Source organism: Pinus tabuliformis, chromosome 1_2, assembly GCF_031772625.1.
Source record: "Pinus tabuliformis cultivar Carrire ecotype Pingquan chromosome 1_2, CPIR1, whole genome shotgun sequence".
In the NCBI taxonomy this organism is placed as follows: Eukaryota; Viridiplantae; Streptophyta; class Pinopsida; order Pinales; family Pinaceae; genus Pinus; species Pinus tabuliformis.
In genome coordinates, this window is record NC_142298.1 from 287,939,003 (window position 1) to 287,953,690 (window position 14,688).

General features: G+C 41.7%; 1 protein-coding gene across 1 annotated transcript; it reads right to left on the minus strand.

Moving 5' to 3' along the window:
• Positions 1-747: 747 nt before the first annotated feature.
• LOC149205467 (mitotic checkpoint protein PRCC-carboxy-term protein) lies at positions 748-3,175 on the minus strand. The gene is made up of 2 exons (XM_089395076.1): positions 1,746-3,175; positions 748-1,037 (listed from the first exon to the last, which is right to left on the minus strand). The coding sequence occupies exons 1-2, from the start codon at positions 2,895-2,897 to the stop codon at positions 876-878; spliced, it is 1,314 nt and encodes a 437-aa protein (XP_089251202.1). The 5' UTR covers positions 2,898-3,175; the 3' UTR covers positions 748-875.
• Positions 3,176-14,688: the final 11,513 nt, after the last annotated feature.

Sequence of the window (14,688 nt, forward strand, 5' to 3'; positions counted from 1 at the left end):
CATTCTGACATATTAGTTTTCTGGCAGAATTTGTTTTATAAGCCCACAACCATTCTGACATATTAAGGGTTCAACCTTTGAAGCAGCCGTGTGATCAACATTCTGGGTGATGTAGCTAGCACATTCCAGTCTAGCCACTATCTTACTTCCTGCATAGTTTTTCCTCCTTTTCAAGTTTTCTGCTTATTTTTTCCAAGAGTTACCAGGATCACAAGTCAAAATATCAATTCACAAAATTTGAATCTGATCAGAACCCAAGCAATTTTTTAAGAACTTTTTTTTCAATCAACACAAATTTGATTCATGATTAATAACAAGACAAACTTTTACTCATGATTAATTGTGAGGCAAACTTGAATTGACCAAGTTAGACTCACTCAAAAAATCTCTGCTCAGAATTTGTTAAATTACGTGTATATCTTTATATTTTGTACTTGTCACGTGGTAGCTTTCACCCTCAAGGCTTGTTCTTGGGGGCTTTCAATAGTTTCTTTGTTATGCAAAATCAATTTTAATGATCAAAAAGCATTTTACTGTACTTTATAATATGTGCACCTTGACCAATTTAATGTATTTGACACTGGAAAAAAAAAATAGAATGCTGAAGCTACATCCCATTACAATGGTACTCAAATAGGATATAAGCTTGTATCCAACAATGAGTGTAGCAACCAACAACATGATGAATTACTGCAGCAGAAAATATAATTGTTTCTTTCCTTCTGTAATGATCAGAAAATGTCAATGAATAAATGAAGAAAAAACATCAGATCATTGGCAGCAAATTAAAGATAAAACCAGCATACAATCCTCACATATGTCACTATAGTTTATTACAAGGTGGTTGTTGATTGCTTACAATCAATCATCTACCTTCACCAACCATACTTTGCCTGTGTCTCTGCCTTCGTGAGTTGACCTTTGGCACGCCTCTCTGCAAGTTCCATCTCCCTTTGCTTCAAATCAAAATACAATGAGCCAATTTGATGCTTTCTCTTGTGCAGCTTTGTAGGCTTATCTTTGCCTGATGAAACAGGCTGCTAGGCAATAAAAAAAATTATTAGAAGAAAGCTAGAGTGCAAAACATGGTGTCCCAAATAACATCACTATTATATCAAAATACAGTATAACAAAGAGTTCCAAAGGAATTTAAAAAGTTTTCCCAGGATAATGAAACAGAAATTAGTATAAGAACTGCTTGAAAGCTTGAAGCTGTTCACAGACCACTTCTAATTCAGCAAAAGGAGAGTACATGTCACAGAGCCAGTCACGCTAGGCTAAGAATCAAAAATTGTAGTCTTCATATAATAAGAACTACGGTTATAGGTATATTGAATGAGGAGGAAGACATCCACATATCATGGTGGAACATGATCTTATGTAGAGATATTTAAGGTATAAGCTTTGAACATTTAAAGACCTACCCAATCAAAAACCTTCAAATATTAATATTGAGAAACGTAAATGTCAATGACCGCAGCTAATGAAGGACCAGTTTTCTCATATAATTTTCTGGCAAAATTTTCCTAATATCATGCAAAATACATTCTGGTATATATTTCTAACATTTTAATATGCAATTCTCAACAACGACATTATAGGTGTGATTCACTGAAAGGATGTCACTGCGAACTTGGCTTGCTCATTCCAACAACAGTTTTGACTCAAACCCTAAACCTAACTGAATTAGAGAGCGCAATGTAAGCAGATGAAACTAATAAATAGTAGCTCAATGGAGAACGAACCTGATATGAAGGTCCAAATGCAATGCCCGTCAATTTGGCTTGATCCTCTCGAGGCCTATTGCTGATCAATTCATCCTGTTTAACTTCGATAACATTGGAAGGTATCTGATTCCTTCCCCGTTTCTTCTCATCAGCCTTACCAAAACTCGAACCGGTGCCCTCCCAAACCTGCTGCGCAACTTCCATAGGCTCATTAAGTTCGACATATACAGCTTCTTGAGGGGGGCAAGGTTGAGGTTGATGATTTCCATATGACCATGCTGCCTCGTCAGAGTAGCCAAAATCTGCTCCTTGCGACGGTGGAACGGCGGGATAGTAATAATCATTTTGCGATGGAATTATGGCCCCGTCACTATAGGAGTGGACGGAATGATGAAAATCAAGAGAAGGCTCTTCCCTAATGTCAGTATCGATAGTAGATGAAGATTGGTGTGTGGAAGGCGCAGTATCCAGAAAGAAGCGGCGCCCAGTGTGAGCGCCGCCCGCCCCGAGGATGTTGTCGTTCTTGGGGGGTGGCAATAGGGCCGTCAGCCCACCCGCTGGGGCTTCAGAATCACCTGAGGTTGCCCTTTTCTTACTGGCCCTTTCGTTTTTTTCTTCATCATCCGGCTTTTCAAGCAGCGCAGGGTTCAGAGGAGGCTTGAATTCCACGACCCGCTTGCCGGATTTGTTCTTCGGTGGCGGCAAGGAGAAACCAGATCTCGACTTCACTGGAGGCAAACTACTAAATAACGATGAAGAAGAAGCCTTTGGGACGTCATCCTGCTGGGGTTTCAAGGAAGGCGAGGGAGAGGATAAGTATGAATTATTGTTTTTGGGCGGAGGAAGAGCGGTGAAAATCGAGGAAGAAGAAGAAGAATTAGATTCTTCTTTGGGTAGAGATGTATTATTGTTCTTGGGGGGAGGAAGAGCGGTGAAAATCGAGGAAGTAGAAGAAGAATTGTATTCACCTTTGGGAAGAGATGAATTTTTGTTCTTGGGCGGGGGAAGAGCGGTGAAAATCGAGGGAGAGGAAGAAGAATTTGATTCACCTTTGGGAAGAGGTGGGGGCAATGAAAACAGAGATGCCCTCTGGATCGGATTGACTTCTGTGCCTTTCTCCTCCTCTTCTGAATCTGAGGCCGACGCATAGTTGGCAAAGAGAGAATCCATGGCGGAACAACTCTTTAATAACTCTTTATATTAAAAGAGTCCAGACAGAATAGGGGAAAACATCGAAGCTACGAGAGAACACGCAAAATTGGGATTGTTAATACTAGCCGTGGTATTAAATATAGGGAGCTCTGTAATGGTATTGCAGTTTTAGAGTCCACCGCAGAGTTGCAACCGTTGTGCATGGGTTCGCTTTCATAATTCTGCCTTTGTTGCAGAGAGAGAGATATATATATTCAAAGAGCAAAGCTAGACTCCATATCTACCCATTCGTCGTGTCATTTGGAACAATACTAGATTCTTTTCAGCGAACACTTAAAATAAAATTAGTTTATCCTCCATTTCCAAATGGGGTGGTTTATGACGTGTTTTAAAATCTCTGATTTTCATTAATAAACTAACATGTCCACAAATATACTTGGAAAAAAAATTGAAGGTGTTGTTTAATTTTATTTTTGTGGGTTTATTTTATGGGGGACATAAGCGTAGGTGAAATTGTAAATTTTGATTCCTCATGGGGTGTGGACCGAGGAGAATGGATATCTAGGGGAGAGACCTTGTGGTTTCAAAAGTATTAGTCATAAGGGGTGGGGTGGCATGGTGCATTAAATAGTATGTCATATAATTTTATTTTGTTACTAATTATACATGTAGTGTCTTTTTTTAGAATCGGTTTCTTGTTGTTATTGTAAGAGTGAATCTGTTGGCTTTTTGGGCGGAATTTCGGCCATGGCACTGTGACAACCAGAGGGAAGTTCTGAGTAAGCCTCGTCGAGGAAGTAGGGTGGGAGTTTAATGTAACAACCCCTGGTTAATTTCCTATGTAAATAAATAAAAATAATAACCAAGGTTATGGGACACGTATTCAAAGTTGAATGTTGGGCAAAAAACATAGTGCTCGGGATCACTCGTGATTAATTAATGGTTATAGAAATTGGCAAAAGCAAAGTGGCATTTATTGGAATTTATTTATGAAAATAATGGGAAATAGGAGAAAAGGAAGGTGAAAGGTCACAGAATTGCATGTGAAGAAAACTTAAGGAAAAATAGAGGAAATTGAAGAAAATAGAGGCCTCAATGATAAAAAGGCTTATGAGGATCAATTCACAACCTTTTGTTAGTTTTAGCTTGGAGCTCTTTCTCTATTCTCTCTCTCTCATACTCTTGCACACTTGGAGAAATCCTGGAGCATGCTTGGGGCACTCTAGTTTTCATTGGATTTGGGGAAAGAAGGCAAAGAAAAGTGAGAAAGCACAAGAGAACAGGTGGATCAGTGGCTACAGCGGGATTGGTTTGCAAGTAACAAGTTGCATGTGTGGTTTTCCTTGTTGATTATGGGTGCATGGTATATGCATGTTATTATTTGGTTATAGTTTGTCATTGGCATGGAGGATTACCTCGATAGTGGTTTTGCCTAGCCTTGTCATTTCCTAGATAGTCATGGTTTGTGGGATTTTCCACTTGTTGTTTTTTATTGGTGCTCAGGTTCCTTATGGTTGTGGGTTGAGTTATTAGTTCTTGGAGCCATTGGTTGGAACAAACGCTCTAGAGCCCTATAACAGCTTGGGTTGAGTTACTAGTCCAGGAGCCTAGGTTGGACAAACGCTATGGAGCCCTTGGTGGGTTGAGTTACTAGTCCTAGAGTCGGGTTGGAAAAATGCTCTAGAGCCCTAAAAGGTTGTGGGTTGAGTTATTAGTTCCTAGAGCCACAGTTGGAACAAACGCTCTAGAGCCTTGGACAGCTTGGGTAGAGACCGATCTGGTTAGTGTTAGTGATGTTCGACCACGAGGTGGGATCACTAGTTTGAGGTTGAGGTGGTTTGGCCTCTAAAAGCCCTGGTTTGGTTTATTCCACGAGATCCCACATTGACGCTTGGAATATGGCGCGGAGGTGATTGGTTGAAAGAAATATTTGGTTCAGCCCAATCTATGGTCGGGTGGTACGTGGAGGTCCCTAACTTGGTTGGCTTTTGCATATGTTAATAAGAGTTTTTTTCCTCTTGTATTTTCATGAGTAATTGTACTTGTTATTATGTGGCTTTAATGGTTGTTCTATCATGGTTACTATTTTGGTTATATGTTGGTTATAAGTATGGTTTCGTGATAGGTTCTAGATATGGCTCTTGATATGTTTTGCTTATTGATGAATGGTTAATGAATGCATAAGCTAATAGATGTTATTGTAGCTATTATGAGAGGGCATTAGACCTTCTTGATGATTCTCAAATAAGTATCAGACCTCTATAAATAACATTCATGACCTATAGATTACATGTATTCAACATGTTTAACAAAATGATTATTATGATTAGCCATGGCTAGGTCAAGTCTTTGATCAAGTTTTGTATGAATGGCTTTGTCTTGATGTCATCTATGCATCTAAGAAGTTATAGGAAGTTATGGGTAGTGGTCTAGAGGTTGACCTGGAATTAAGGCTCAGAATTTGAGACCGCTACCTTTGAACTATAAAATTTTGGTTGCAACCGCATGGATGCGGCCTTATGCATGCAGTTGGAGGATTCCAACTCCATGTAGGGCTTGTCGTGGGTGCGGTTGGGGACCCAGGTTAGAGAAAGGGGTGTCCAAATCAACTTTTGGTCACCTGGGGTGGTTACTCAACCTCTGAGGGTCCTGTAGTGCTTGTAGGATGCTATGAAAGGTTAGTTTATCATCAGTTATCGGCCCCACTTCCTTAATGGGAACTAGGAGGTCAAGTCATGTCATAGTAGCTCATTCTCTCATGTTTACCCCGACAGCCAGTGAAACTGGGTAGATATGGGAGGGGTGGTTACACTTAAGTTGGTTGCAGTTAGGATAATTTTGAGGCTCAGTTGCTTACAAAACTTATGTCATGCAAAAATTGATATTGGCCTCCTACCTACGATGCTCGGTGGTCTCTTCTTTTCAGGTAACTTTGTAACCTTTAATATTTACAATTGTAATGCTAACTCTTTTTTTAGCTACAAGATTGTAAGTTTGGTCATGGTTCATGGTATTGGCATTATGGGGTGCCTTTCCATATGGGTACAGGCGTCATCTAGTTTGGTTTGTTGTATCATTAGCTCCTTTAATCTATGTTGGTTGTGGGATTCATTTTCTTTTGTCAATTCTTGCTCGTTTCATTATATTTCCTCCCTGGGTGGTTGGCTTCTTCTTTGTTTGAGCAGTATCGAGCTACTATCGAGTATTATTCCTCTGATCTAGCTATGGTCTGTCCATTTGGTTTTCTCTTGCCGCCAATTCTCTTTTCTTGGTCAGTTTTGTGGTATTCCTAGAAGGTGTTGCCTCTTTGTTCAGATGCAGCAACAACATATGAGAAGCATGAGGGGGGGTTAGGTAGAGGTCCCCAAGGTTGTAATTGAGCCCGGTAGTAGGCCCGGGAGGCTGTGGAGACCTTCCATTCGGTCATCCCCCCATAAACATGCAAGGAAATTCAACAATTGGAGACTATGACAACCAGCGATAGGCAAGCTTTTCCTAATTTTGGAGCTCATGGAGGATGTTCGATAATGGATTCCCAACCCTAGCCATACCAAGGGAAGGAAAAAATATATTTTCAAGCTTTATCTCTCTACTGGCATATGAAAACAATTTTGGGCAGGGTCCTTAATGGGAGGCAGGCAGAAAGATATAATGTCTTTTTTAGTCTTGAGGATGTGAAACATGAATAGAGAAACCAATAGTTTTATATGGAGAGAATGGATGCTCATCTAGATCAAATCAAGCGGCACATTCCATGCATTTAACCTATGTCACCCCCTCCAGCCTCTAGTGCGAAAGATCCAACTCCCATCACCTCTTCAAATTCTTAACTATCTAATTATTGCAGGCAAATTTTTGCATTGTGATTATGCAGTAGACTAGTAATGTCACAGATATAAAGACTCTCACAGTTTTAGACTAATTATTTTATCGGTGAATGATCAAAATTATCTAGTTTCCCATTGGGCAGATTGAAAAAACCTACCATAAAGTATGTTAACAGTGGATGGATAACTTGTGTACTAGAATCTTTGCTTTTGTGAGATAAAAAAAAATGAAGCTTATAAAAAAAATGTATTTTTTTATTATTTAAAATATATTTCTTATTGTATAAATGAATTTAATATCCAAAAAATCTTAAGTGTATTTGGATTACATTATACATATTACACAATTTAAACTTGTAATTTTAACAAAAATATCTCAAATTTTGAATAAAATTAGTTGAAAAATATACCAAAAAAAACTCCATAACGTAAAATAGTTAAACTACAACTTTTTTTAACACAATGAAGGATTGGATGCGCATTAAGTCCCAACCTAATCCGAACTTAAACAAGAATGCAAAAATCTTACAGATATAATCATAAACACAGAGATGCAACAGAAAAACACTTCATTCCATTAATAGAAAAATATTGAACTGTGCTTACAAACATAATGGAAATAAGATAGTTTGAACGAGGGTAGCGTATCTATGAGAAGAGATGTGGTAGCTACATGCCTCTGAACTGTGTTACAATGAGGCTCGAGGGACTATTTACTATTGGAAAACATGAGAAAACCCTGAACAACCAAAACCCTAACCCAGGAGATGTAACACCAAGAGTTTGTGGACCCCGTTGGGGTTAGTTGGGCAGCCAACTTCCCAAGGTCATAACTTGGTCATATTATCTTTGTTTGGCTCATACGATGCCTTGTTGGAAAGGTATCGCCAAGTATTACAAGTTTCATGGACCCCAAAAAAACATTGTTTATGGGGTCAAAATTGCTCTGGAAGTTCAGGACCCGAAAAAACTGCTAAAAATAATAAATGCTGAAATGAACAAGGAAATAGATGAAACTGACTAGAGGGTCTAGGTGGAATAGGCAGGTGGCCACCGATATCCACCTGGATCATTCCTCTCCCCTTAGGAAGCAATGGTCCCCATTGCGTATAGAACCTCTATGAGGTGAGGAAATTTCAGTTTAACTTGGTCCCTAGTGAACCACTTGCCCTGGTGAAGGAGTTGGCCTGCTTTGACAACTCGATATAACTGTATCCTCTGTTGGCGAGTGTTCTTGATTTGTGTGTCCATGATCTAATCAGTTTTGAATTGTTCCATGCAGTCCAGGTTGAGCTCTATTGGTGTGAGTTGTTTCTACAATGTCATATGTGTCCAACAATGGTGGGAAGTATGGTCGAAGGCCATCTACAATGAACACTGGGTGTAAACCAAGGAACGGTAGGATGCTGATCTCGAAGGCATTGTCACCGACGGCCTTGGTGATGGTGTATAGGCCATATTGGAGCGGGTGAAGCTTGCGGTGGGGTCCAGCAAGGCGCTCCTTCTACAAATCTAGCCAAAATTTGTTGCCCACCTGGAACTTGTGCGACACTCGAAGCTGATCATGGCATTGCTTCTACTTAGCATTGGCTCTATCCAATATATCATGGACCTATTGGCAGATCTGTTGAATGTGCTCAATGAAGTTGTTAGCCCTTTCAGCTTCAGACTGAACGTGAGGCGAATCTACTTGAGTGGCTGCAAATGGTATGGCCACATCAATGGGGCATAATGGCTGAAATCCTAGCCCTAATTAAAGGGGTTGTCGCATGTTGAGTTGTGGAGAGCTCTGTTATAGTTGTGTTGGATATAGGGGAGACTTTCATCCCATGTGCATGAATGCTTAGAGTTGTACATGCGCAAAATGTGTACGATCATCTTGTTGACAACCTTTGTTTTGCCATCAGTTTGGGGATGGAAAGTCGTGGACTTAGTAAGTTTTGTATCCAACATTGACCAAAGACTTGACCAAAATGCACTCAAGAATATGTTGTCCCAATTTGAGACAATGGGCTATGGGATCCCAAAGTGTACCCACACTCACTCAAAGAAGAGCTTAGCAGTAGCATCTATTGTGATACTCTTCTTGCAGACCGCCATGATGGCCATCTTAAAGAATCTCTCGATGACCACAAAAACGCAATTGTTGTCATGCTTAATAGAAGGAAGGCCCGACATGTAATCCATGGAGACAAATTTCAAAGGTCAACTAGGAGTAGGTAGAGGAGCATACAGGCCTTGCTTATTGATGGCTGGTTTGGCAATGGCACAAGCGATGCAGGATCTAATGTACTTTCTAACATCCAGACGAAGTTTCGTCCAATAAAAATACTTTTGCAATACTGCCATTGTTTTCTCTACTCTGAAATGTCTAGCGACTTGATTGTAGTGCGCCTCCCAAATCATCTTGGCACTCTCACTTGAAGGAACACATATGTGTCCTAGGTGGCATAACAATGCATCCTGAAGGTGAAAATTTGGAACTTGCTTCCCTTCCAGGAGTGTCTAGAATATGTTGTCGAATTCTAGATCGCTCTTATAAAGATGTGGCCACCCCAATGTCTTGTGCCCACAGGAGTCGAGCATAGTGATTAGCGCCATGATCGGTGGTCGGTTGAGGCAATCAGCGATGTTATTGGTGATGCCCTTCTTATACTTAATGTTCAAATGGAACTGTTGTAGATAGGTCGACCATTTCTGATGGCGATCGTTTTGCAACTTCCCTTGTGTCTGTATGAACTGTAGAGGTCGGTGGTCTATGTGGATGACCGTTTACTTCCCCATAATTTAATGCTTCCATTGACAGCGGGCCTGCACAATGGAATACATTTCTTTGTCGTAAGTGGGGTACTTTCATACTGTGTCTGAAAGTGTCTCACTATGGTAAGCCATTGGATGCCCATGTTGAGTAAGAATTGCACCAATAGCATAGTCGGAGGCATCTGTCTCAATCTCAAATGGTTGTTGCAAGTCTTGTAATGTGAGCACTGGTGTAGAGCAGAGGTGATGTTTCAACTCTGTGAATGCCTTCTATTGAGATTCAGACCAAAAGAATTTTGCTTTCGCTCCTCGCTTGGTGACTTGACTCAAGAGCAAAGTGATATGAGAGAACCCCAACACGAACCTGTGGTAGAAATTGGCAAGACCCAGAAAGATGCGGAGCTTTGTCAAAGTGGTTGGGCTGGCCAATCCCGAATGACTTGGATCTTGGTTGGATCCACATGCACCCCCTATTCATCAATAATGTATCCCAGATATCGAACCTGCATCGTGCCAAAAGTGCATTTCTCAAAATTGGCACACAACTTGTGTTGCTGAAGTGTTTGGAGAACTTGTCAGATGTGAGGGAGGTGTTCTTCCCAACTCTTGTTGAAGATCAGGATGTCATCCAAGTATACCACTACAAATGAGTTGGTGAATGGTCGCAAAATGTCATCCATCAGCCTCATGAAGGTTGCAGGAGCATTCGTCAACCCGAAAGGCATAACCAGCCATTCAAAAAGGCCCTCCTTGGCTTTGAAGGCAGTGTTCCACACTTCTAAGGGTTCGATTGGTACCTGGTGATATCCAAACTTCAAGTTGATCTTACTTAAATAATTTTCCCCCTTGAGTTGGTCCATAAGGTCATTAATCCGTGTGATCAGGTACCTATTCCGTACAATGATCTTGTTCAGTACCTGATAGTCTATATAGAGTCTCCAAATCCCATCCTTCTTCTGTACCAACACGATCGGGCTCCCACAGGGCAACGAACTCGGCTGGATGTGACCTTTTTGTAGCAGCTCTTGAATCTGCCTCTTGATTTCATCATTCTCCAGTTTAGCGCACTGATAGATTAGTCCATTGGGCAACGACGCACTCAGGGTTAGATCGATGGAGTGCTTGACCTGATAGTGTAGAGGCACCCCTGCGGGGGACGTGAAGATGTCCTTGTAATCCTCCACGACCTTGTCCATCTGTTGTTGTCGTACAGAGGGGCCCTGTCTGGAGGTCGTGGCCATAACCTTCTTCTTGCACTTGGTGCGAATCATAAGGAAAACAAATTTCCTGGTCTGGGAAATGATCTTACTGCATTGCTTTGCAGTGATCAAAGAGATGGCGGTAGGCGGGGCTACCTACAATATCTTGTACAACTTATCAGCCAAAGTAATAATCACAAATCAACGTCTAGACTCATATACATCATCTCGCTTCCAAAAGTATGGTTGTCCTAATAATACATCACAAACTTCAAGAGGAGCAACTTCACACAGTACCTCATCCATGAAGGGCTTGATGTTGTAAGGAAGGTAACACTACTGTTGACACAAAGATCTTGTCCTCGGTGAAGCCACCCGATGGTGTATGACTGTGGATGTGTTGTAGTCTTTAGGCCCAACTGCTTCATGACCTCTACTGAAATGAGGTTCTTTTGGGTCCCGCTGTCGACAATGAACTGCAACGGAGAACCCTTCACCCACATCTATGAGTGGAAGAGGCGGTCCCCCTCCTCTGAATCTTTAGGCTCAATCTTTTGGATCTTGGTGGTGGCCACGATGGCACAGGGTTCTGCATCAATGATCTTCTTCCCTTTGCTAGTTCCCTTATCGGTTTCTGATTTAGATTCGAAACTTGCATCTGATTCGAAAGGCTTCAGCAAGGCCACCAGTGATTGCTTGGCCCGACACTCACTTGTATTGTGAGTGAAGCTCTTATGGAACTCACACCATTTTCTCATGTCCTTCTTCATCTTCAGGGTGTTGTTCTTTGCTTGCGGCTTCGGCGGGCTGTCCTGGGTAGCCCCATCTTGGCTTGGTCCTTTGTTCTGTAGTTTGGGAATGCCTTTTCCTTGCATTGGATTTGTAGATCCAAAGTCTTGCTTCTTCTATTTAAACTCTTGCCTAATCTTCAAAGCATACCGATACATTGTGTTGAGCGAGGAAATGTCGAGGAACTCCATCTCGTCCTAGATGTACTTGTGTAGACAGTCGTGGTACTTGAGCACCCAATGCCACTCAGTACCCTTAATACCCATCTTCGTGTGAAGGGTATGGAAAATATTTGTGAACTCTAGCACATCTTGGTCCCTTCCCTGCCATAACGTGGTCCACTTTATGTATTTGTCTTCATAGCTCTCGATAGGGTAATATTGTTCCTTGATGGCGTCTCGGAAAGAATTCCAAGAGGGTGCGGCTGAAAATAGTGAGGGTTCACTCTCGTCCTTTTGTTCACAGTAGGTTTCCCACCAGTCCTTGACATGTGGGCTGACTTTGAGAAATGCAAAAGTAATATTTTCCGAATGGAAAAGTCATGAACTGAAAAATATCCTTCCAACAAATTTAACCATTTATTTATGACGTCTGCATCTATCAGGCCTTCGAATATGGGAATATCGAAGTTAATTTTTACCTTAAAAGGAGTAGTGCCTCCAAAGTGGCTGCTGGATGAAGATGCATCACCTATGGGTAGTCGTCGAAGGATCTGGGCAAAGTTATCCATCATCACGTCGCTTTGTCACTCAAGGGCTTCCTTGAGCAACATTTTGAAAGGATCTCCTACCCCCTCATATTTATTTTCTTCCGCCATGGGAAGTCGCTAGGTTTTGCGAGGTTGATCTTGCAATCGTTACCCCAGATCAATCCCTAACTCCTTATACCCTGACCTCATTGGGGACATGCAAAGAAAAACAGAGAAAGGGCAGACCACTCTGATACCATTGATCCGAACTTAAACAGGAACGTAACAATCTTACACATATAATCATAAACACAGAGATGGAATAGAAAAACACTTCATTTCATTAATAGAAAAGTATTGAACTATGCTTACAAACAGAATGGAAATAAGACAACTTGAGCGATGGTAGCTTATCTTTGAGAAGAGATGTGGCAACTACATGCCTTTGAACTGTGTTATAATGAGTTTAAAGGGCCTATTTATTATTGTAAAACATGAGAAAACTCTAAACAACCAAAACCCTAACCGCAGGAGATGTAACACCAAGAGTTTGTGGGCCCCGTTGGGGTTAGTTGGGCAACCAATTTCCCGAGGTCATAACATGGTGATATTATCTCTGTTTGGCACGTACGATACCTTGTTGGAAAGGTCTCGTTGAGTACTACAGGTTTCAACATAGGCCCTTGCCCATAGCAATGAGCCAAACATTGACCCCAAAAAACGTCGTTTAGGGGGGCAAAACTGCTCCAGAAATTCGAACCTGAAAAACTGCTAAAAATAGTAAATGCTGAAATGAATAAGGAAACAAATGAAACTGACTGGGGGGTCTAGGTGGAATAGGTAGGTGGCCACCAATATCCGCTTTGATCATTCCTCCCCCCTTAGGAAGCAATGCTCCCCATTGCTTACAGAGCCTCTAAGAGGTGAGGAAGTTTCTATTGAACTTGGTCCCTGGTGAACCACTTGAAACAGTGAAGGGGTTGGCCTGCTTTGACAACTTGATTTAACTGTATCCTCTGTTGGCGAGTGTTCTTGATCTGTGTTTCCATGATCTGATCAGTTGTGGCCTGTTCCATGCAGTCTAGGTTGAGCTCTGTTGGTGTGAGTTATTATCCAATGTCAGATGAATCCAACAATGGTGGGAAGTATGGTCGAAGGAAATCTACATTGAACATTGGGTGCAGACCAAGGAACAGGGGATGTTGAGCTTGAAGGCATTGTCACTGACGGCCTTAGTGAGGGCGTATGGCCCATATCAGAGTGGGTGAAACTTGCAGTGGGGTCCGGTAAGGCACTCCTTCTACAAATGTAGCCAAACTTTGTCTCCCACCTGGAACTTGTACGACACTCGATGTTGTTCATGGCACCACTTGTAGTTAGCATTGACTTTGTCCAATATATCATGGACATGTTGGCGGATGTGTTGAATGCACTCAATGAAGTTGTTAACCCTTTCAACTTCAGACTGAACGTGAGCCGAATCTACCTGAGTGTCTGCAAATGGTATGGCCACATCAATGGGGCATAATGGATGAAATCTTAGCCCTACCTGAAAGGGGTTGTGTCATTTTGAGCTATGGAGAGATCTGTTGTAGCTGTGTTGGACATAGGGGAGACTTTCATCCCATGTGCGTGGATTCTTCGAGTTGTACATGTGCAGAATGTGTATAATCATCCTATTGATAACCTCTGTTTGGCCATCATTTTGGGGATGGAAAGTCGTGGACTTAGTAACTTTTGTATCCAATATTGACCAGTGACTTGACCAAAATGCACTCAGGAATTTGTTGTCCCGATTTGAGACAATGGACTGTGGGATCCCAAAGTGTACCCACACTCGCTCAAAGAAGAGCTTAGCAGTAGCCTTTGTTGTTATACTCTTCTTGCAGATCGCCATGTTGGCCATCTTAGAGAATCTATTGACGACCACAAAAACTCAATCATTGTCGTGCTTAGTAGAAGGAAGGCCTGACATGTAACCCATGGAGACGGATTCCCAAGGCGGGTTGGGAGTAGGTAGAGGAGTATACAAGCCTTGCTTCTTGATGGTTGGTTTGGCAATGGCACAAGTGATGCAAGATCTAATGTACTTCCCAACATCCTGACGAAGTTTCAGCCAATAAAAATACTTCTGCAATGCCACCACTATTTTCTCTACTCCGAAATTTCCAGCGACACGACTATAGTGTGCCTCCCAAATCATCTTGGCACGCTCACTTGAAGGAACACAGATGTGTCCCAGGTGGCATAACAATGCATCTTAAAGGTGAAAATTTGGAACTTGCTTCCCTTCCAGGAGTGTATGGTATATGTTGTTGAGTTCTGGATTGCTCTTATAAAGATGTGGCCACCCCAATGTCTTGAGCCCATAAGAGTCGAGCACAGTGATCAGCGCCATGACCAGTGGTCGACTGAGGCAATCAGCGACGTTATTGGTGTTACCATTCTTATACTTAATGTTCAAATGGAATTGTTGTAGATAGGTGTACCATTTCTGATGGCGCTTGTTCTACAACTTCCCTTGTGTCTGTATGAACTGTAGAGGT